Source organism: Pleurodeles waltl, chromosome 1_2, assembly GCF_031143425.1.
Source record: "Pleurodeles waltl isolate 20211129_DDA chromosome 1_2, aPleWal1.hap1.20221129, whole genome shotgun sequence".
In the NCBI taxonomy this organism is placed as follows: Eukaryota; Metazoa; Chordata; class Amphibia; order Caudata; family Salamandridae; genus Pleurodeles; species Pleurodeles waltl.
In genome coordinates this window covers 1,335,162,056-1,335,184,819 of record NC_090437.1, presented here as the reverse complement: position 1 = coordinate 1,335,184,819, position 22,764 = coordinate 1,335,162,056, and the positions used below count along the sequence as shown (strand labels likewise).

Below are 22,764 nucleotides of genomic sequence, written 5' to 3'. Positions count from 1 at the left end.
GAAATTGTGCTGCTCTAGCCACCACCTGAGAGTACGCGGTGCTGTCTTCTGGTGGAGATGGTTTTGTAGGGTATGCCTCTGGGCTGTTATCTGACACTGGGGCGTCGTATAGGTCCCATGCGTCCTGGTCTTGGTCACCCTGGCTCATGGTGGTGTGAGCTGGGGAGTGTGATGGCGTTTGTGCTGGTGAAACGTTAATCACGGGCGGAGGAGAGGGTGGTGGTGTAACTCTTTTCACCACTTTTGGTTGTGGTGCTTGTTCCGTCTGGAACTCCAACCTTCTCTTTCTCCTAATGGGGGGAAGGGTGCTTATTTTTCCTGTCCCCTGCTGAATGAAGATACGCTTTTGCGTATGGTCCGCATCAGTTGCTTGTAGCTCTTCCTCAAACCTATGCTTCTGCATTTGGGAGGTTAGCGAGTGCTCTTCTGTATAAGAGCCTGAAGCTGGGTCGCTTGCAGTTTGTTTCGGCGTCGAAACTTTGTCTGCGTGTTTTTTCGGCTCCGAGGTGACTTTTTTCCTTTTCGGGGCCGAAACCTCTCGGCGTCGATCTGTTTCGGTGCCGCTGTCTCGGCGTCGAGCCGTGTCCACACCGGCATCTCGGTGTCGAGGCTTGTCTCCAGCACTTTCTCGGTCCCGAGAAGGCTGCGTGCCGGTGTCTCGACCGGAGTCGGACGATCTCGGCACTGTTTGGGCCTTTTTCGGTGCCGACGGTCGGTCACCGATTTTATGGGTTGAGCCATGGCCTGGTGGCAGTGGCGTCCCCTGGGCCTTGTAAATGTTTCTTTGTGTGGTTTTCGACGTCTTACTCACGGTTTGTGTATCGTCGAATCCTTCGGAGTCTGAGTCTTGGATCGAGAAGGTACCTTCCTCTTCCTGTTCCTCGAACTCCCGTCGGGCTGTCGGTGCGGACGCCATTTGAAGTCTTCTGGCTCGACGGTCTCGGAGTGTTTTTCGGGACCGGAACGCACGACAGGCCTCGCAGGTGTCTTCGCTGTGCTCAGGTGACAGGCACAGGTTGCAGACCAAGTGTTGGTCTGTGTAGGGGTATTTATTGTGGCATTTGGGGCAGAAACGGAACGGGGTCCGTTCCATCGGCGTTCTTCAGCACGCGGTCGGGCCGACCAGGCCCCGACGGAGGATCGAAAAACTACCCCGAAGGGCACCGGAGCTCTTCGATCTTCGATGCGGTGTTGAATCTAAGTATGCCGATCCCGAACGCAACAATACCGACGAAAATCTTCCGAAATTAACTATTTTTTTCTGTTCCGAAACTCGGAGCGACAGGAACACGTCCGAACCCGATGGCGGAAAAAAAACAATCGAGGATGGAGTCGACGCCCATGCGCAATGGAGACAAAAGGAGGAGTCACTCGGTCCCGTGACTCGAAAGACTTCTTCGAAGAAAAACAACTTGTAACACTCCGGCCCAACACCAGATGGCGAGCTATTGCAGAACATGCGTATCTACAGCGACAGATGCCATCGAACATACTATTACAAAACAATACAATACAATACATTCCCATGTTTACAAGTCCTTCTATTTCTGGGGATGCATCAAAACCCATGGGTGTTGTGTGGGAACATCCACTGTAATGCCATGGAACGCCTTGCTGGTGCAGAGTAAGGAAATACAACGATTAGTGCTGCCCTGCCTTACTCCATATTTATGAGGCCATTCAAAGCCATGCAAAGTGGCTTTGCGTGGCCTCATATATATGATTTCAAGGTTTGCACCGTTGTTGCACCACAAAAAGTGACGCAATGGCGGAAACAAGGGACTCATAAATATATTCTGTAGTGTCTATATTGTGAAGGTCTTGTTGTTATATACACAGTTCTACTGACTTCTTAGGAACCGTATAACAGGACTGAGGGGTTCTGTTAGTGCTGTGTGAGATCGGAGTAGTGGTGCTGGAACTCGGACACTGTTGGAGCTGTGTGAGATCAGCGTACTGGTGCTGGTGAAGAATGAGGTGCACTGTCTGAGCATGTTTACATCTGAGTGCTGCTTGGGATTAAGGTGCATTGATAGCATTTTCAATTCTGAGTGTTGGATCATTTCATCAGAAGTGAAGTGAACTGTCAGAGTAGTATCAGGTAAAGGTAGTTCTAAGAACTGTTCTGAGTACTGGATCTAGTCAGAACTGAGAACTGGATGAGCTGTGGAAAACTGGAGTACTCCTGCTGGTCTGTATTCTGGCCCTCATTACGACCCTGGCAGTCGGTGATAAAGTGGCGGTAATACCGCCAACAGGACAGCAGTAATTACCGCCAAATTATGACCATGGGGGAAAGATCTCCGAAAGACGGCCAATGTACCACACCGTCCACCAGGGCGGAAACAACAGCCACAACAGCAGTAGCCACCTACAGCCAGGCGGAAGTCAAAGTTCCGCCCACCATATTACAACAACACAATCCGACACCTTTTCCGGGGCGGTACCAACGACATCAAAAGCCTGGCGGAAACTGAGCTCAGAAGTGAAAGGGCTGTATTGGAGACACAGAAAAGAACCACTCCGCCATGGAACCCGAACTGCATGTATTTCCGATGATTTTCTACGTTCTGCTCCACCAGAACACCAACGCCGGTGAAGGCGACGGCGGTGAGTACAGCCACCTAGCACACAAGGGAGGTGGGGAGGTAAAAGAGTGTGACACACACACGCACAACACATACCCCGAAGTCGGCTGAATAATGCAAGGACAAAACGAATTTACCAAAGTGAGTGTAATAATATCAACATAGTAAAAAATAATACGTTAGCCAATGTAACAGATATTTACAAATGTTCAGAACAAGGGACACTGCCCAGTCCTCAGTTCGCGTGTGCCACATAGCCACAGGTCAAAGTCCAAGGCCACACTTGTCACCTGCATCAACACGGAGGGAACACTGCAGGGGCATCAGTTGGCAAATAGGCAGGCACCTCAGGGGGAAGGGGGGCACCTCAGCCGGGAGCGGAAACAAGACCACTAGTTCTGGAGGGGGCAACATGCCCATTGCTCTGTCCTGGGGAGTGCAAGGCAGCAGTCTCTCAAGCGGGTGACTTGCCCACTGGTTCTGGAGGGGGCAACATGCCCTGTGCTTGGTCCTGGGGAGTGCAAGGCCACAGTCTCTCAGGTGGGTGCCTTGCCCACTGGTTCTGGAGGGGGCAACATGCCCATTGCTCTGTCCTAGGGAGTGCAAGGCCACAGTCTCTCAAGTGGATGACTTGCCCATTGGTTCTGGGGGGGGGGGGAAACATGCCCTGTGCTTGGTCCTGGGGAATGATAGGCCACAGTCTTTCAGGTGGGTGTCTTGCCCACTGGTTCTGGAGGGGGCAACATGCCCATTGCTCTGCCCTGGGGAGTGCAAGGCCACAGTCTCTCGAGTGGGTGTCTTCCTCACTGGTCCTGGAGTGGAAAGGCTGCACAGCAGCCCATGGAGGCAGGATTACATTGCATCCGCCGGCGGTGACGGCTGCACTGTGGTGGTGCTGGTGGTGGTGGGAGGCTCCTGCACATCCCCTGCACCCTCGGATGGATGCACTGTGGTGGTGGAGGGAGGCTCCTGCACATGCCCTACACCCTCGGATGGATGCACAACCATGGTTGGTGGTGGGGGCTCCGTGACAGCTGCTGCTGCAGGCTCCTGGCACTTCTTGTCTGCTGGTGGAGGCTCCTTGCCCTTTCGGGTGGCAGGTGCATGCTCCTTGCCCTTCTTGCCTGCTGGGACAGGCTCCTTGCCCTTCTTGCCTGCTGGTGCAGCATCCTTATCCTTTCAGGTAGCAGGTGCAGGCTCCTTGCCCTTCCTGCCTGCTGGGGCAGGCTCCTTGCCCTTTTGGGTGTCAGGTGCGGGCTCCTTGCCCTTCTTGCCTGCTGGTGCAGGCTCCTTCCCCTTAAGGCTGGCTGGTGCAGGCTCCTTCCCCTTCAGTAAATGTGGCCTGGATTCCTTTCCACCACAAGAAGGTGCGGATGGAACTGGGCCCGTGGACTGTGTGGCTGAGGTGTGTGGCTGGGTTAGTGATACCCTAGCCATAAGTGCAGGACGGGGGGGTTGAGAGGTAGGGAAGAGGTCAATGGTGGATAGGAAAAGTTTCTTAGGGACTTTGGGGTGGGAAGAGGGAGAAGGAATGGGAGTGGAGGCTGAGGGAGTGGTTGTTGGAGGTGTTTGTCTGCTGGATTTGGGTGCAGGTGCATGGGTTGTATGCTGTTGTGAGGTGGATGGCTGTTGGGTGTCTAAGTGCTTGCGTTTTATGTACTTTAGGAGGGGGGCAGACACAGTGGGAGAGGACACAGGGGATGTGTGCATGGCTGTTGTGGAGGTGTCAGCCAGTGAGGTGTGTGTTCTGCTTGGTGTGGTGATGATGCTGGTAGTGGAAGATGATGTAGTGCATGCATGTGTGAGTCTGGACGTGGCTGGGAGGGAGGTGGTGGAGCGGGATGAGGGGGATGAGAGGAGACAGTGGAAATAGTGGATGTTGTAGTGTCTGCAAATGAATGGTGTTTGTGTGAGTGCCTGTGGGTTGAAGTGTGGTGCTTGTGTTTGCCTGTGCCACTCTTGGGTGTTGTCTTGTGTGCATGCTCGTCTGTATGTGCGCCTGGGATGGGTTGGGGTTGAATGGGACTGGGAAGTGGAAGTTGGAGGGGGAGCAGTAGAAACAGGGACAATGGCTGCCATCAGAGAGGAGGCCAGAGCCTGAATCGATCTCTGTTGGACCGCCAATCCAGTGTGAATGCCCTCTAGGAATGCATTTGATTGTTGCATCTGGGCTGCCAGCCCCTGGATGGCATTAACAATGGTTGACTGTCCTACAGAGATGGATCTCAGGAGGTCAATAGCCTCCTCACTCAGGGCACTAGGGCTCACTGGGGCAGGGCCCTGAGGTGCCTGGGGCGAAGGAGATGCCCACCCTCCTGGGTGAGTGGGCACGGGCAACTCAATGAGGGGCTGCTGGGAGCGTGGTGCTGGTACGAGGGTGGCGGCTGTACCTGTAGCTGGGGTGGTCACAAAAGTGTCCGCCACCACCAGGGAGCTTCCATCGGAGGAGGTATCTGTGTCTGAAGTGTCCCCTCCAGTCTCGGCTGTGGTGCTCCCCTCGCCCTCCGTCCCACTGGTGCCCTCTATTCGGTGGACTCTGCCTCCTGGGCCCTATGGGATGCAGCTCCCTCTGTCGCCGGTGCCTCTGCTCCTCCTCCAGATGATGCTAATGCACATAAGGACAGGATGACAAAACAAAAAAGGATACACTGGGTCAATGGCTGCACCAACACCACCGTTGGCGTACACAGCACCCTCACACACAGGGAACAGGCCTACGCACTATGCATTGCACCACCACTGATATCGCTAGCCACCAAGGCATGAGAAGGGGCACACACCACCAACTGCAGCACACCTGGGACCCATGCAGTCCTGACCAGTAGAGGATGCTTACAAGCTAGGTAGGCAGGATTATCCCTTCAGAACCCTAGCCACCAGAGGACCTATGCTGCTATGTCAGACCTGGCCTAGGGGCACCCACTGACACACATCCACCACCCGGATACCACCCCACCAGGCATAAGTTGCAATGATGGGCACTGAAATCACCACCTTGTGGCCCTCAAGCGCCCATCCAGCGTTGGATAGGCCACCGCCAGTATGCGGGCCATCAGGGGGGTCAGGGTTTGACGGGCACCCCTTCTTTGTTGGGAGGCCATCCCCAGCTGGGCCTCCGCCGTCTTCCGAGCCCAGAGTCTCAGGTCCTCCAACTGTTTGCGACAGTGGGCGCTCCGCCTGCCATAGACCCCCAGGGTCTGCACCTCCTTGGCGATGGCACGCCATATGCCTTTCTTTTGATGGGCGCTGACCTGCAGAGGCAATACACACCGGAAAATACCATTAGACAAACAGTCCAGCCTGTTTCACATATGGCCCACCATACCTGTTCCCATCACCATTGGCACACACATAGCCCAGCACACAAGCTGTACGCCGCAAAGAAGACATCCACCCACCCCCTTACATGAGGCCTTCACACACATCACTCAATGCATTCATGCCACATGCATTGTGCCCTTAGTGTACTCACATGTTTGTCTGTAGGCCCATACAGCAGTCCGTATTGGGGTAGGACCCCATCCTCTCTCCAACTCCTCCGAAGTGAAGGCTGGGACCCTTTCCCCGGTCACACGGGCCATGGTAGGTTCCAGACACAGGTCACAGCAACACATGCAGTGTAGGTCCTCTCCTATGGAAGATCAGATAGCAAGTGAGGAATCAGATAGAAAATGGCGGTTACGTCCGCGGCGGTGCCTACCGTCACAGCCGGCGTAGATCCTCATTGTTCACTGTACCCCATAGGGGCCAAAATTAACCAATGAGGAGTTGAACTGCGGTTCCTGACCGCCTCCTGCCACGGCACACAACGTCAGCGCAATTACCTCACTTCCACCTGTCCCTCCACACAGGACAGGCGGACGCCATTTCGGGGGGTGGGGGGGGCAGCTCTATGGATTCATGTTGCGTCACAGGAGATATAGGCACAAACTGAACAAATCAAACTGACCCATTACAAGTTTACAGATTGAAAACTCCTGTTGTGGTTCAAATGTTCAGTTTGTGACAGCCTCCTCACTCTTGTGTCTCTTAGACACCTACCTCTGCGCATGAATAGGAGATGGAGACATACCCCCATGTACAGACCCCTGGTGGACTTGGCATTACTGGAGGACAGGCACATTATCCTCACCTATAGACTTGACAGGGCCACAATCACAGAGCTGTGTGCCCAATTGGAGCCTGACCTGATATCTGCTATCCGTCACCCCACTGGGATCCCCCCTCTTGTGCAAGTGCTATCTGTACTCCATTTCCTAGCAACCGTTTTTTTTTCCAAGTGACAGTGGGCTTGGCAGCAGGAATGTCACAGCCAATGTTCTCAAATGTGCTGACCAGAGTCTTGTCTGCCCTGATAAAACACATGTGCAGCTACATTGTTTTCCCCCAGGTTGAGGATTTGGCCACAGTGAAGGCCGACTTTTATGCAATGGGACATATCCCCAACATAATTGGGGCGATTGATGGAACACATATTGCATTGTCCCCCCCCCAGCAGAATGAACAGGTGTTCAGGAATCGTAAGAGTTTCCACTTTAAGAATTTGCAGATGGTGCGCTTGGTGGATCAGTACATCTTCCACGTCAATGCTAAGCATCCTGGGTCAGTGCATGATGCCTTTGTCCTGAGGAATAGCAGCATCCCAAATGTGATGGCTCAACTACAGAGGCACAGGTTGTGGCTAATAGGTGAGCCCTGGTTCCCACCCAGTATATGTTGGTGTATGGGTATGGTGTGGGACACATAGGATAGTGGGTGGCTAAATATTGTCCCTCAATATTTGCAGGTGACTCAGTTACCCAAATCTATCATGGTTGCTGACCCCTGTGAGGAATGACAGGACAATGGCAGAAGAACGTTATAATGAGGCACATGGGCGAACAAGGATAATTGAAAGGACCTTTGGCCTCCTGAAGGCCAGGTTCCAGTGCCTCCATCTAACAGGTGGATCCCTGTGCTCCTCACCCAAGAAGGTCTGCCAGATAGTAGTGGCATGCTGCATGTTGCACAACCTCGCTCTCAGACGCCATGTCCCTTTTTTGCAGGAGGAGGAGACTGGAGATGCCCGTGTGGCAGCAGTAGACCCTGTGGACAGTGAGGATGAGGAGGCAGAGGATGAGAATGAGGACAACAGAACATCAGTTCTTTGACAATACTTCCAATGACACACAAGTAGGACAGTGTAACTTTACATTTCAATGACTTTGGTTGTAATCTGTGTGGCAATGGCATGCTGATATTTCCCACTTCTATGCCCACTTACTGTTCCCTCTGCCAATTCATTTTGCATATGTTGGTGAATTGACATATACTCATGGTGTGATCACTACAGCCAGCTACAGGACATTCATCTATGCCCATTCTATGTACAGTTAAACTGCAAGGCTTGTACCTGTACCTGTTTCAATCAATACATGTTTGATGTACATGACATACTCCAAATGGATTTTTTTTCAAAGGGTGTTTATTGAAGTGCTAACATATAGGGGGCAAATGCAATGGGATGGGGTGATGATGGAGGAAAGTCCAGGGTATTGTTCCAATCTGTTTGTAGCACAGTTACATTGTCCAAGGGGACATAGGAAGGGGAGCAATGGTAGTTCAAGGTGGACAGGGTGACTGAGTGGGACACAAGGGTGACAATCAGGAGAGTCTAATTTCCTGGCGGGGTCTTGGCAAGTGTCTCTGGCTTCTGTCTGGATCGCAGGGAACGTTTGTGGGGTGGTTCACCTTCTGCAGGGGGAGGGGTGCTGGTGGCCTGTGAGTCCTGTGGCGGGGCCTCCTGGACACTAGCTGAAGTGGAAGGCTGTTCAGATGTCTGGCTAGTGGCAGGGGCTCGCTGGTGTGAGACTGCCTCCCTCATAATGTTGGCCATGTCTGCCAGCGCCCCTGCTATGGAGGTCAGGGTGTTGTTGATGGTCTGCAAGTCCTCCCTGATCCCCTGGTACTGTCCCTCCTGCAGCCGCCTGTTCTCCTGCAAGTTTTCCTGGATCTGGCCCATCTTGTCCTGGGAATGTTGATAGGCTCCCAGGATCTCGGAGACTGCCTCCTGGATAGTTGGTTCCCTGGGCCTGTCCTCCCCCTGGCGCACAGCAGTCCTCCCACTTTCCCTGTTGGCATGTTCCTCTGTCCCCTGAACCATGTGCCCACTGACCCCAAGTCCCTGATTGTCTTGGGGGCGAGGTGTGGCCTGGGGTCCCTGTATAGGTGGACACACTGCTGATTGACGTGTCCTGGGGACAGAGGTGTGGGTACGCTGGGTGGGTGCTATGGTGGTGTTTCCAGATGGGGGAGGCTCTGTGGTGGTGTGTGACTGGGCCTGGGTAACCGGCTGTCCAGTGGTCCCTGATGGGCCAGGTAGGTCATCCAGATCCTGAAGACCAGAGTTGTTGCCAGCACTGTGGGCCTCTTCAGTTGGGGGACTGAATAGTGTTGGCCCCTCTTCTCCGCTGACATTGGCTGGGGTATCTGTGTGAATGTAAGTGATGTGTTATGGTTAATGTGTCTGATATATCCGTGGCTTCCCCTCTATGGTTGGATTTGCCCTGCCAGCTTTCACTTGTGTATGTTAGTTTATGGTAGGATTGTTAGTTATCTCTGCTATGCATGCTTTGGTGATGAGTGTCCATGCAGGGCTGTGAGGGGTGCCCATGCATTGGTACAGCATGCAGGGCTTGGCATTGGGATGAGTGAGATGTGATGGTGGGTTGTGTGGGATGTAGTGAAGTGATGGGGGTGAGGGTGAGGGTATGTGATGGCATGCAGGTAGGGGGGTGATAATAGTAGAGAGTTAACTTACCAGAGTCCAGACCTCCTCCGACTCCAGCCAGGTCCTCAGGATGCAGTATTGCCAAGACTTGCTCCTCCCATTCTGTGAGTTGTGGGGGAGGAGGTGGGGGTCCCCCCCCAGTCCTCTGGATAGCGAGCTGGTGTCTTGCTTCTATGGAACGTACCTTCCCCCGTAGGTTGTTCCACCTCTTCCTGATGTCATCCCTAGTTCTTGGGTACTGTCCCACAGTGTTGACCCTGTCCACAATTCTCCGCCATAGCTCCATCTTCCTGGCTATTGATATCTGCTGCACCTGTGCTCCAAATAGCTGTGGGTCTACCCTGACGATTTCCTCCACCATGACCCTTAGCTCCTCCTCTGTGAAACGGGGGTGTCTTTGAGGTGCTTTGGGTGTTATGTGAGGTGTGTTGTTGAGGGTGTGTTGAGTAATGTGTTGGGGTGTGTGATGTGGAGTGCATGAGTGGTGTAGGTGTGAGTAGTGCGTGGCTCTGAGTTTGTCCGTGTCCTTGGTGTCTCTCTGTTGGCAATGCTTTGTAGTCGTAAAGGGTTGTGGGTAATGTGGGTGTGTGTTTTATAGTGGTGGGGATGTGGTATGTGTATGGGTGTCAGGTGTGTGTTGTTTGAATTGGCCAATGTAGTGTTGTTTTGTATGTGGGTGTCCATTGTGAGCGTGGAGGTATGTACCTCCAATGGTTTACCTCCGTTGAATGTCCGCCATGGTGATTCGTGGGTCATAATGTGATGGGCGTTGTTCTGTTGACATAACGGTGTGGGTTTTGATACCGCCAGTTTATCACTGACCTTTGGTCTGGTGGATTTGTGTGAGTGGCTGAATTCTGTCGGATTGGTGTGTGTGTGTCATAATATGGTTAACAGATATCCGCTGCCGTGGCGGTAAGTTGGCAGCCGTTAGCGTGGCGATAAGTAGGATTTACCGCCAATGTCATAATGAGGGCCTCTGTGCACTGTCAGAAATGTTTTAATTCTGAGTTCTGGTTAGAATAGATATGCAATATTTGTGCACTTTTAGATCTCAGTGTGGCTCAGGAGTGACGTGAGCTGCCTGACCTGCATCAGATCTGAGTCCTGGTCCTGATTGTCACTTGTGCACGGTCAGAGTTTCAATCAAAGATACAATAGTAAAAGATGCTGAATCTCATCACGTACATTTTGATCTCTGAAGATGATGCCAATCACCTTGTCCTAAAGCTGCACTGCCCATTTAATGTTCACGGTGAAGGTAGGGTGATCTTGGGGTGACCATGCTGAAGGCTACAGAATGTGCCTGATAAGAGTTTACATCGTAGATGTCATTGTGAGATGGGTATAGGGAAGGAGAGAGAATATCTCACCTGCAGAATTTTCTTCAGTTGGTAGTCATCTTCCACCACAAGGATGTTGGCTTCACTGTTGTTGGCCACGTACTGACAGGCATCCACTGAGCTTGTGGGGTATATTCCAACAGGAATACCACTGCAAACAAAGGAGAGGGAGAGGTTGAAATCCATGTCCTTCGGTATAAGAAGATGCTTACGTATGTCATGAAGGACACAAATGCTTCTTGGGGTTTTCCCAACCCCTCTTTAAATATCCTCCAACAAGCCAGAACCGAGCAGAGGCCATCACAGCATATAGGACAGGCTGGGGAAGAACATGTTCACTCTCTCACCTCGTGATGGCATAAGGTGCATCCCATCTTCTAGGACAGCAGCAGAGGTGGCAGCCGGTATTTACCAGTAACCATGTGGGTGTGCGTTCCATCCTGACACTCTGCTACCGCACACACTCGCAGATGTGGTCGAGGCCACACCACCACAAGAACTCACAGCTCCTGAGTGTGTGCAACCTCACAGCTCCTTACAGTCGCATCTTTTGTGTGGATGCATGCAAGTCGACTTGCATCCGTAATGCTGCCTCTTCTAGCGTCCGCAACATGAACTCTTCCTACGTCTGCATGTAGGGTCACTAAAGCACTTCACCTACCTCTAAACCAAGATCTTCATGGCATCTTTTCATTAAAACCCTTTTTTGATTTACACATAAAGGTTTTTGGGGGTTGGCCATTGGCTCATAACAGGGATAATTAAAGAGGCTGATGTAGCTACAGTACCAGGACTTAGAGGATGGAGGATTAAAGTACATGTTCACTAATGTTGGACTTTTTGCCTTACACAGGGTCATCCCCAGTCTTTTTGCCTCCTTCCTCCTGGTTTTTCTGACCTCTCGCTGTTGGCTCTAGGACTCTGAGCACTTTATCACTGCTGACCAGTGCTAAAGTGCAGGTGCTCTCCCATCTAAAGTTGGTATGATTGGCTTATACCTAATTGGCATATTTAATTTACCTATAAGTCCCTTGTACAGTGGTATCTCTATACCCAGGGCCTGTAAATTAAATACTACTAGTGGGCCTGCAGCACTGCTTGCGCCACCCACTGAAGTAGACTTTCAAACCTGTCTCAGGCCTGCTAGCGCAGGGCCTGTGTGTGCAGTTTTCTGCCACAGGGACCTGGCATCTTAATTTACTTGCCAGGCCCAGAACTCCCCTGTTACTACATGTAAGTCACCCCTAAGGTACGCCGTAGCTAGCCCTATGGGCAGGGTGCCATGTATGTAGAAAGGCAGGACATGTGCCATATTGCATGGCCTGTCCTAGTAGTGACAAACAGCTTAACTTGGTGTCTCACTGCTGTGAGTGCTGCCTTCTCATAGGATTGCATTAGAAATGCCCTGCCTTATGTGTAAGGGGTATTGTCTGATTTATGAGGGGTAGCGTAGGCGTGTTTGGTATGGTTGTGATGGTGATAATAAATGCTGCTTACTGGTGTGGGTATAGTTTTTATTACTATCACAGAAATGCCACTTCTAGAAAGTGCGCATTTATCTGTGCTTATGACTCTGGTGTTTTGCAGCTTGACTCCAATCCACGTCTGGGCAGAGTGACAGTTGGGGCTTTGTGCATACTTTTCAGACAGCCTGTACACAGGGAGGGTGGAGGTGTCACAGAGGTGCATCTGCATACTGAATAGTCTTCCTGGGCTGAGAGAAGGGAGAGGCGGGGCACACCTGCATTTGTAAAGACTGTGCCCTGGCCTCACACAATAGGGTCGTTAACCCCCCCACTGATGTTTGGAGCCTGTGCTGAAAGGAGAGAGGGGGCACTCCCAGAACCAGTTGTAACTGGCTTGAACCTCCTCTCCCTACCATTGTAAAACACTGTAAGAACTGACTATAAGTACAGGGGAATTTTCCCCACAATTTGGAGACTCTTGGAATCATCTTGGAACTGGACACCAAAGGCTGAAAGGACTCACCAGGAACTGCCATGGACTGCTGCTGCTGTGCTGACCTGTGACCAGTCTGGTCACTGTGAAGGACTTGCCACTTGCTGCCTTTCCCTTGTGCTGGCCTGTAGCTGGGCCCTCCACCTGAGGACCTTGTCTTAAGATTCTGCTCCCCAGGGGCAGGGTGCTGTGGCCCCTGACCCCTGCATCCATTTCTTCACAATGGGTGCTTCTCCGTGGTTGCGGCTGCCATAGCGCTGATTGCAGCACGCTTACGGAGCCTTAGGAGCTCGTAGGCTCCTTGCTGCATTGTGCCCCTTTAAATAAGATCACTGCAGCGGCCCAGGAAGCTGGAAGAACACTCGCGCACCGCATCGGGTGCAGGCGAGTGTCTGCTCGGGCCCCAGGAGGGGTCTGATCTTCTTGTGGTTTTACGGCAGGACCAGGGGAAGGCGCGGGGAGTGCCCCCTTCCCCCTGGCCTCTGCATTAGGAGCAGGACGCTCCTTTTCTGCTGTTAGGTAAAACGGGCATTATTGTGGGCCCCCCCCCCTGGTGGAAGGGCCAGTGGAGGCCCGGGGGGGCCCCCAGAGATCGCGGGTCCCGGGAGGGGCCTGTCATTAAACTGGAGGGGGTGCGTGGTGCCCCCCTCTTGCCCTAAGTTGTTTTTGCTGGCTTTGGCCCCCCTTGTGAGGGCCGGTTGAGGCCCTGGGGGGACCCCAGTAATCATGGTCCCCGGAGGGGCCTGTCTATAAAAGAGAGGAGGTGCATGTCATCCCTCCTCTGACCCCAGAGTATAAGGGAGGCCCCCGTTTTGCGCATAGGAGCGCCGGGGGCCCCATTGTTCGCCTTCTAGGTACTGGAGGTGCCTTCATCCAACCAGGTACTGTTTAAAGGACCAATATAGTTGCAATCCAAAGTTCTTTCTACAGACTTTTGTTTGATTCATATATTACCTACCTGCGTTTGATGTTTTTACATATGTGTATGCAAATGTTCCTTTTATGGACATGCTTGCTAATATGTTTTTCTAACTTGCCATATGTTTTCTAATGTTCCTACTATTGGCATTTTATGATATTCTTATGACAAGTGCTGTGATGTAATAACGTGTTTTCCTGACTACTGCTTATGTTGCAGAATACTGAGTAACCTGTGTGTTATGTGTGACTACTGATAGGTTGCAGAGTAACTAATGTGTAACGTTCTGACAACTGCTAAGGTAGCAGGATAGTACTGATATGTGATGTTTGGTCTGATAATTGCCTTGTGTACAATACAGTATATTTTCATATAATCTGGTGTTGTGTTTCCTTTGTGGTGGGGATATTGTGTCACATGTATTGTGTGTGTTGTGCAAACGCTTTACACATTGCCTCCAGGTTAAGCCTGACTGCTCGTGCCAAGCTACCAAAGGGGTGAGCAGGGGTTATCTTGGACGTGTAACTCCCTTGCCCTGACTAGAGTGGGTAAGTTCTGCCTGGCTGAGGTGCATACCCTAGCCAACCAGAAACCCCATTTCTAACATTGGTCGTCAGCGGTGAGGATAGGACTTGTGCTTGCACAATACCATTGTGACTCATTATTTCACTACAAGGATTGCGTTTAGACCATCACATGTTTGGCTTCTCTTAACTTTCTCTCTTTGGTCATTTTTCCTGTTTTCCGTTCTCACGCTTGGGTTTTGTGGTTGTCACATTTGAGTTATTTGTACCTTTTCAAGATGGGGCTTACCTTTGATTTAGAGGACCTGCCGTTTTACACGCAGGAGGAATTAGAGGGGTTCTGTAGAGAGAGAGGGCTGCCTGCAGAAGGGGACCTCAGGAGATCTCTGAATTTCTTTGAAAGGTTTGTGACATATACCCAGGGAGGGAGTGTGCTTAGGGGGTACCCAGAGGATCCTGAGTGTAGCGAGGGTTCCCAATGGGAGGGCTCCCAGACCTCATCCCTAGAGAGTGGTAGAGAGACTGATCAGGAGGGTGAGAATGACCGGGTGGGGACGCCAGTTGACAGGGAAGACCCCAGTGATAGGGAGTCCCTTGCTTCGTCTAGTGTAAGAAGCAGGGCTACCTCTCATTCCTTGACGCCTGATGAGCTAAGAGATAGGCAGGAAGAGAGGGACCTGAAGTTGCAGTTAGCGCGCCTAGCTGTTGAGGAGAGAAGGGCTGAGGTAGAGAAGGCCTTAGTACAGGAGAGGATGGCAGAGGCGGAGAGAGCCTTTGCCAGAGAAAGACTCGCTCTAGAGCGCAGTCTAAAGGTTCTGGACTCACCAGCGCTGCAGGCGGAGTTCAGTGGTGGCAGCAATGTAGAGTGCTGTAGCAAAGATGTTCCTCACATACCCATAGATCTGGTACCTAGGTTCCAAGAGGGGGGTGACATACGTCAGTGGTTAAAGGAATATGAGAGGGCTCTGGTAGAGCGCAGGATCCCTGAGAAGGATTGTGGAACTGGCCTAGGGAGCTTTATTCCTGAGGAGGGGAGGGATGCCCTACTGACTCTAGAAGAGAGTAACAGGGAGGGGTACTCCACTGTAAAAAATGCACTGATTGTGAAGTATGGTTTTTCCCCTGAGGAATACAGAAAAAGGTTTAGGGGTGGTAAGAAACTGTCCCACCAGTCTTGGGAGGAGTTTGTGGAGGATTGCTGCATTGCACTAGATGGATGGGTGAAGGGTAGCACAGTAAACAATTTTGAAGGGCTGTTTAATCTGATTGTCAGAGAGCACCTGCTTCGTTGTTGTTTTTCAGAGTTACGCCAACACTTGTCAGTGTGTGAGCTCTCTGACCCCAGGGAGCTTGCAAAGGAGGCAGACTTCTGGTTGTGTACCAGAGGGTCCGGTGTGGCATTAGGGGGTGTTCCTAATGAGAGTGGTCTAGGTGTTTCCCAACCAGGTGTGGTGGGAAAGGCTTGTGTCCCAGGTAGGTCCCAGTGTATTGGGGCGGGTAAGGCACCCCATGTCCAGTCTCAGAGGAGAGGGAATGGGGTTGGGCTGAGGCCCTGGGTTCCCGAGCTCCAATCCCAGGTCCTGGAGGGTTCCATGAGTGAACGCCAGGAGGTGAGCCTAGCCTGTGCCGTAGGGCCAGCTGTTCAGAAGGATCCCATTTTGTCATTAGGACTTGGGCAGGTGGCTGGTGATAGCGTTCCGCCGGTCCTGGTGTCTGGTAGTCTCGCTCTACAGCGGAGGAGGCGGAAATCCAGGCATAGGGTTGAGAGGGGGCTGCGGGCTCCAGTGGAGAACATGGAGGGTCAGGGGTCAGCTCTGAGAGCAGAGCCCCCCAGGAAGGACCTTGGTGAGACCATTTCTGGGTTGGGGGGATCCAGACTCTGTCAGATGGGCAGAGGTCAGGAGACCTACGCCAGCCAGACTCATGTGTGGCCCTTTGGGAAGGTGTTTCCCTGGTGGGGGGTAGGTGTGCCCCCCAGGAAGTCCTGGTGCACCAGGCAATGACTCAACCGCAGGGTGGTGACTCTGGATTGGATGATCAGGTTCAGGGGTAAACTCGGACCTGATGGGGAGTAGGTGTGCTCCCAAGGAAGTCCTGGTGTGCCAGGCAGTGGTTCAACAGAGGGTAGTGACTCTGGGTTGGATTGCCAGATTCAGGGGGTAAGCTCTGATCTGGTAGGGGGTAGGTGTGCTCCCAGGAAGTCCTGGTTCGCTGGGCAATGGTCCAGTCTAAGGGTGTCGTCCCTGGACTAGATAGACAGGTTCAGGGGGTAAACTCTGACCTGGTTGGGGGGGGCGGTTAGTGTGCTCATCCCCCGTGTGGAACTTCTGGTGGCTTCTCCCAAGGTGGGGAGACGCAGGACTCTGGAAGTGGGGTTCAGGGAGGGGGAAGCCCGCCCCGGACCCCGGTGCAAGTGTGGATTCTGGTGATACCCCTCCTAGGAGAGGAGGACGGGATCCTAGACGGAGGGGTAGAGGGAGAAGAGCCTTGCCTCTAACCCCTGTAGAACCTATGGGTGCGGACCCTAGGTTGGTGGATCAGTGGCAGGGTAGAGCCCCTGAACTGATTAGAGATGGAGTGGAGACAGGTTGCTTTGAACCTGGGGCTACCGCCCCCCACTCGTTATGGTTTCAGAGACCAGAGGCTCCTAGATGGCCTGGGGCCTGGTTCTGGCCATTGGCAGCTAGAGAACCCCTGTGGGTTGGTCTAGGCTGCCTGGGAAGCATTGACAGAGAGATCCAAGTGGAGTCAGGAAGGCGTAGAACTGGAACATGCCCCTGCTGTTGTGGGCCTGGGTCCTTGTTCTATCGCCCCAATCAGGGAAGTACATCAAGGTATTGATTGTTCTCCCCTGGCTTTTGGCTGGTAGGGGGTTATGTTGGACTTTTTGCCTTACGCAGGGTCATCCCCAGTATTTTTGCCTCCTTCCTCCTGGTTTTTCTGACCTCTCGCAGTTGGCTCTAGGACTCCGAGCACTTTATCACTGCTGACCAGTGCTAAAGTGCAGGTGCTCCCCCATCTAAAGTTGGTATGATTGGCTTATACCTAATTGGCATATTTAATTTACCTATAAGTCCCTTGTACAGTGGTATCTCTATACCCAGGGCCTGTAAATTAAATACTACTAGTGGGCCTGCAGCGCTGCTTGCGCCACCCACTGAAGTAGACTTTTAAACCTGTCTCAGGCCTGCTAGCGCAGGGCCTGTGTGCGCAGTTTTCTGCCACAGGGACCTGGCATCTAAATTTACTTGCCAGGCCCAGATCTCCCCTTTTACTACATGTAAGTTACCCCTAAGGTGTGCCCTAGCTAGCCCTATGGGCAGGGTGCCATGTATGTAGAAAGGCAGGACATGTGCCAAGTTGCTTGGCCTGTCCTGGTAGTGACAAACAGCTTAACTTGGTGTCTCACTGCTGTGAGTGCTGCCTTCTCATAGGATTGCATTAGAAATGCCCTGCCTTATGTGTAAGGGGTATTGTCTGATTTATGAGGGGTAGCGTAGGCGTGTTTGGTATGGTTGTGATGGTGATAATAAATGCTGCTTACTGGGGTGGGTATAGTTTTTATTACTATCACAGAAATGCCACTTCTAGAAAGTGCGCATTTATCTGTGCTTATGACTCTGGTGTTTTGTAGCTTGACTCCAATCCACGTCTGGGCAGAGTGACAGTTGGGGCTTTGTGCATACTTTTCAGACAGCCTGTACACAGGGAGGGTGGAGGTGTCACAGAGGTGCACCTGCATACTGAATAGTCTTCCTGGGCTGAGAGAAAGGAGAGGCGGGCACACCTGCATTTGTAAAGACTGTGCCCTGGCCTCACACAATAGGGTCGTTAACCCCCCACTGATGTTTGGAGCCTGTGCTGAAAGGAGAGAGGGGGCACTCCCAGAACCAGTTGTAACTGGCTTGAACCTCCTCTCCCTACCATTGTAAAACACTGTAAGAACTGACTATAAGTACAGGGGAATTTTCCCCACAATTTGGAGACTCTTGGAATCATCTTGGAACTGGACACCAAAGGCTGAAAGGACTCACCAGGAACCGCCATGGACTGCTGCTGCTGTGCTGACCTGTGACCTGTCTGGTCACTGTGAAGGACTTGCCACTTGCTGCCTTTCCCTTGTGCTGGCCTGTAGCTGGGCCCTCCACCTGAGGACCTTGTCTTAAGATTCTGCTCCCCAGGGGCAGGGTGCTGTGGCCCCTGACCCCTGCATCCATTTCTTCACGAGGGGTGCTTCTCCGTGGTTGCGGCTGCCATAGCGCTGATTGCAGCGCGCTTATGGAGCCTTGGGAGCTCGTAGGCTCCTTGCTGCATTGTGCCCCTTTAAATAAGATCACCGCAGCGGCCCGGGAAGCTGGAAGAACACTCGCGCACCGCATCGGGTGCAGGCGAGTGTCTGCACGGGCCCCAGGAGGGGTCTGATCTTCTTGTGGCTTCACGGCAGGACCAGGGGAAGGCACGGGGAGTGCCCCCTTCCCACTGGCCTCTGCGTTAGGAGCAGGACGCTCCTTTTCTGCTGTTAGGTAAAACGGGCATTATTGTGGCCCCCCCCCTTGGTGGAAGGGCCAGTGGAGGCCCGGGGGGGCCCCCGGAGATCGTGGGTCCCGGGAGGGTCCTGTCATTAAACCGGAGGGGGTGCGTGGTGCCCCCCTCCTGCCCTAAGTTGTTTTTGCTGGATTTGGCCCCCCTCGTGAGGCCGGTTGAGGCCCTGGGGGGCCCCCAGTAATCACGGTCCCCGGAGGGGCCTGTCTATAAAAGAGAGGAGGTGCATGTCACCCTCCTCTGACCCCAGAGTATAAGGGAGGCCCCTGTTTTGCGCATAGGAGCGCCGGGGGCCCCATTGTTCACCTTCTAGGCACTGGAGGTGCCTTCATCCAACCAGGTACTGTTTAAAGGACCAATATAGTTGCAATCCAAAGTTCTTTCTACAGACTTTTGTTTGATTCATATATTACCTACCTGCGTTTGATGTTTTTACATATGTGTATGCAAATGTTCCTTTTATGGACATGCTTGCTAATATGTTTTTCTAACTTGCCATATGTTTTCTAATGTTCCTACTATTGGCATTTTATGATATTCTTATGACAAGTGCTGTGATGTAATAATGTGTTTTCCTGACTACTGCTTATGTTGCAGAATACTGAGTAACCTGTGTGTTATGTGTGACTACTGATAGGTTGCAGAGTAACTAATGTGTAACGTTCTGACAACTGCTAAGGTAGCAGGATAGTACTGATATGTGATGTTTGGTCTGATAATTGCCTTGTGTACAATACAGTATATTTTCATATAATCAGGTGTTGTGTTTCCTTTGTGGTGGGGATATTGCGTCACATGTATTGTGTGTGTTGTGCAAACGCTTTACACATTGCCTCCAGGTTAAGCCTGACTGCTCGTGCCAAGCTACCAAAGGGGTGAGCAGGGGTTATCTTGGACGTGTAACTCCCTTGCCCTGACTAGAGTGGGTAAGTTCTGCTTGGCTGAGGTACATACCCTAGCCAACCAGAAACCCCATTTCTAACAACTAATAACAGAAGTACCATTCATTTCTTTAGCTAATACTGATAACAAGAGGGAGGGGACATGCTTCCAGGTTGTATGAAGGCAGATCAGCACAGGACAGTGCCTAAGCGATCTTCTGTTGAGTATCCTTCATCACAGCGTTCAAGGATTCTGTCTTTGATACATGTCACTGTCAACTCTTCATTATTGTGTTCTTTGTTATGTATATTTGCACTTGCTACATTACTGTCAATCTTGTTTCAAAGAAAGGGAGCACACTGCCTATACTCCAGCAACAAAGTATGACCCCAAAGCATCATGGTAAATGCAGTCGAATTTGTAGTCCATTCAAAAAGTAATAAAGTCTTTCACCTCCGTAGGTGCAGCAAGTGCTGTATATCCAACCAACTTTGGTGAAAAAGTAAAGATAATTTTGAAATAAGCGCTACCTGTGAACTGGATTTACCAGGATGCAAAGGGGCGAACTGTGCTGGGATGTGAGGCAGTATGCTCCCAACCCCCCTTCCTGTTTAAAAGGCTCCTTTGAGCCAGTGAGCTGACAAGCTTTGGAGATGCACCTGTGTGCCTTTGAGTGGTACTTGACCTGAGAGAAATTTAGCAGCATTTCCAGCAACCCTAGATGAGTTTTCATTGTTCTCTACTCTCTACTGATGAAGGGCTGAACCCAGAAACACGTGTCTAGAGATATACAGCAATGTCTGCACCTACTTTGGTGAAAAACTAAAGATAATTTTGAAGAAAGTGCTAACTATGAACTGCATTTACCAGGATGCAAAGGGGCGAGCTGTGCTGGGATGTGAAGCAGTGCACTCCCAACCCCCCCCTTACTGTCAATCTTGTGAAGGGTTTTATTCCTTGTCACATTTTCTCTCTCTAGGTCACCATTTTCCTTGTGTTCCTTAAATTACTGGAGTAATGTGATCAACAGCGTGTAGGTGGCTCCACAATGGACCATGAAACCCACAAGAAGGAGCATCATGGTGAGGTAGAGAGAGCAAATGAAGCAAATGTTTTACTCCGTTTTTATTTATATATGTTTTTTTACCTAAAGATATGACATTGGATCACCACACTCTGGGTACAATGGTGACACACATTTTTATCTTATCAACAACTCTCTTAGTTATCCAGAAAAAACATTTGCCCAGGAGTGGCAGAGGTTTGACACTGAGAGGTGATCTCTGAATAACTTCTACCTGAAAGTGCAATGTTCTTCCTTCTTCAGTGTGTTAAACCAAATATGCATGTCGCTGATACGCTAGATTTTCCTCTGAAGAAGTCTAAAACGAAATATGTGTAGTATTATGTGACCCAGCATAACACGACTAAATCACCAATCAGTAATAACTGGCAACTCAGACTCAGTGACATAGACATGTCCTTAAAGACAAATCCAAACTTTGCAAGTCTATGCTCTCCCACACCTGAATGGCACCAAAGGCTTCTTAGGCACCACATCTGTAACCTTTACAGATACCTTACACCCTGCCTCCAACATATCAAAGGCCAAAAAAATTCAACCACATCCCACCACGTTGAAGAAATATCAGTTATTCCATATTTATCTTCACACCAACTACAAAACCAGCAGCATCTACAAGGCCATCAGAAATGACATCCATGCACATCAGATCAGGACATGAGCTACGTCTGTGGAGAGCCCCACTGCTGGAACCATGACACCCACAGGTGGTGGAGAAATGTGAAAAAAAATATAGGACCAACCTGTACACCCGGGCTGTGGAACAACATCCTCTCGAACCTCAGACTTACCAACCCTCCTGGAATTAAAAAAGAACTACATCTCTTCTTCAAAGAGATTATTGTGTTCATCTCCTCCAGCAAAGTTTGTTTTCATGAGCACTGCCACATAGATGTAACATATTATTATATCATGAATATTTTCTTTTAAAAATCCAATGCAAGAATCAAATAAAATGTAGTGATGTTTTATGTCCCAGGTGTCTTACCGAGGTCTTATCTCCCAAGTGTCTTGAATGATGGTGAATGTGATCTCTACATACAGTGTTGACAAGCAGCAGGACAGAGACCACAGTGACTATCCAGGATGTTTGCTGCACCATTTATTAGGAGAAGTAGCAGAAGAGAAGGCACTTACCCGGCTATGATGGCTCCAATGTGGCCAATGAACCACTCCGGGGAGTTACAGCCCAGGATTCCAACGCCGTGGAAGCGGTCCAGACCGAGCTGCAGAGATGAGATTCAAAAGCCTTTGATTAGTACCAACTTTTTTTGCCAGCAGCCATAATTGCAGTGTAATTATCAATGATTCTGTTGGATTATCTCTGAAGACCTTACTGGTCCCCTCACAGCTCAATGAAAGAATGAAAAAAACAAGAAGATTCTTAGTTCATGTTGTTTCTCATGAATGATAAAACCTATTGGTTTGCACAACTTACAGAACACAAGTTTCTATTTATCTGTACAGTGACTCCAAGGGCTAGTTGGCTGGCCTCTAGATCACAGCCTCTGGGACAGAAAAGGCTCCACCTACCTTGAACCCTGTCTGCTGTGAGTCATGCCCTCCCAAGTGGTGCCACCTCAGTCCTGGACCCATGGAAGTTGTGCTATTTAGACTCAAATCTTTGCAATTGAGTATCTCTGGATCTAACAATTGGTTGTTTGTCATTTTGGTCTTAAATTATTTGGTAACTTTTGCTCTTTTTTGTAAATTGGTGTGGGGTTTTTCTTGTTTTGTGTTTCACTTTATTGCTGTTTGAATTGCTGCATAAATACTTTACACATTGCCTCTAAATCAAGCCTGACTTCTCTGTGCCAAGCTACCAGAGAGTTGGTACAGATGACTTAGGGGTTTGCCTGTAACTTTACCATGACAAGCATTGCGGTTGCACCCCATCAAACTGTAACCCGATTTCTTACAGCCTCCATTCTTCTCATCCACTCATTCCAGTCACACAATATACCATAAATCCAAGTTTCAAAAGGAACAGCATCTACTCTTTTCCTCTCTTTGAACCACTCCGGGTACTGACACCACAGCACTCCCTCCCAGCTTTCGTATCCTGGCATCCTGGCATCCACCCCAGACACTCTACCACCTATTGGTCTAACTGACTCAGTGCTTAATTTGAGCCGTGGCTGCAGGTGGGTCCCA

General features: G+C 50.9%; 1 protein-coding gene across 2 annotated transcripts in view; it reads right to left on the bottom strand.

Annotated features, from left to right (window-relative positions):
• Window positions 1-22,764, bottom strand: part of LOC138251872 (long-chain-fatty-acid--CoA ligase ACSBG2-like) — a 327,149-nt gene that overhangs the window by 262,950 nt on the left and 41,435 nt on the right. For both annotated transcript variants that reach the window (XM_069205686.1, XM_069205687.1), the window contains exons 3-4: window positions 21,748-21,836; window positions 10,731-10,851 (exon numbers count right to left, since the gene is read on the bottom strand). In XM_069205686.1, the coding sequence (XP_069061787.1) occupies window positions 10,731-10,851; window positions 21,748-21,836 (210 nt within the window). The remainder of the gene's footprint in view (window positions 1-10,730; window positions 10,852-21,747; window positions 21,837-22,764) is intronic.